The 1012-nt window shown below is 64.9% G+C and overlaps 1 protein-coding gene across 2 annotated transcripts in view; it reads right to left on the bottom strand.

Moving 5' to 3' along the window:
* The window catches only part of POU2F3 (POU class 2 homeobox 3), a 90082-nt gene extending 89076 nt beyond the window's left edge, over positions 1 to 1006 (bottom strand). For both annotated transcript variants that reach the window (XM_015560645.1, XM_015560647.1), the window contains exon 1: positions 988 to 1006. In XM_015560645.1, coding sequence (XP_015416131.1) covers positions 988 to 997 — 10 coding nt within the window. In that variant the 5' untranslated portion in view covers positions 998 to 1006. The remainder of the gene's footprint in view (positions 1 to 987) is intronic.
* Between the last annotated feature and the right edge of the window lie 6 nt (positions 1007 to 1012).

The raw sequence follows: 1012 nt of genomic DNA on the forward strand, positions 1-1012 counted from the left end.
GACGGGACAGGCCGGCGCCTGCAGCCTGCTCTGCTCGCTGGGGTGGGCTTCCTCACGCTCTGCTCCTCCAGGAAGGAGAGCAGGTCACAACTCTGCCGGCTGCATCCTCAGGAACGGCCTTGGCGAGTCAGCTGCTGGTTGGAAATGGCCAAAGGGGCTCTGCTTCCTCATTTTCTTTGCTCGGATCCTCAGACTCCCAGAAGGCCCACCCTCAGGGGCAGTACCTCCTGCCCTACCCCAGCTGGGGAAGGAGGGTCAGCAGGGTGATGGAGGGGCCTTGGCTCACCCCAGGCCCACACTCCACTCCTGCGGGAGACACTGACTCCTGGGAACACACTCTATCAGCTGGGCCCCGCCCGAGACAGGGGGGCTCGTGTCTGATGGGGGGGGGGGGCTCGGAGTGGAAGTGCCTCTGCCACGGGCCCCGCCCAGCCCTGCCAGACGCCATTGCCTCCACACCCGAGCCCACAGCATTGCCAAGGCCCACAGGCATCCAGCGGGCCCACCTTCACCACCTCCCAGCTCACCTGGGGACACCTGTGGCCGCAACCCTATTCACAGCTGGGGGCCTGGCATCTGCCAGGGGTGCCTCTGTGACTGCCCCCCCCCCAGACCACATTGATGCCCACTTTGCCTCCACTTCACATAAATGCCCAGGACACCACACATGTAACATGTGGGTACTAGTACGTTCCTCACTGACACCTCCCAGTCCACACCCCTGTGGCCGAGTGAGCCACGCCTGCAGTTAGTGGACAGGCGATCCAGGGGCCACAGAGTTCACACACCCACATCAGGAGGGAGGCTTCGGGAGCCCCCGCCCCCAACCCCGTAGCCCCACCTGCATGCTTTCCCAAGGTCCCCCAACGTCTACCCCCCCAAACTAGCACACCACCCCTTCTCTTCTGGCCACGGGGAGGGAGACCCAGAAGGTGCCCTCGGACCTCCCCGCGCAGGCACACCTGTCGGCTCACCCCTGCCCCCTACCTGAGTGCATGAGCTCCAGGTTCAC

Source organism: Myotis davidii, unplaced genomic scaffold (genome assembly GCF_000327345.1).
Source record: "Myotis davidii unplaced genomic scaffold, ASM32734v1 scaffold355, whole genome shotgun sequence".
Lineage (NCBI taxonomy): Eukaryota > Metazoa > Chordata > Mammalia > Chiroptera > Vespertilionidae > Myotis > Myotis davidii.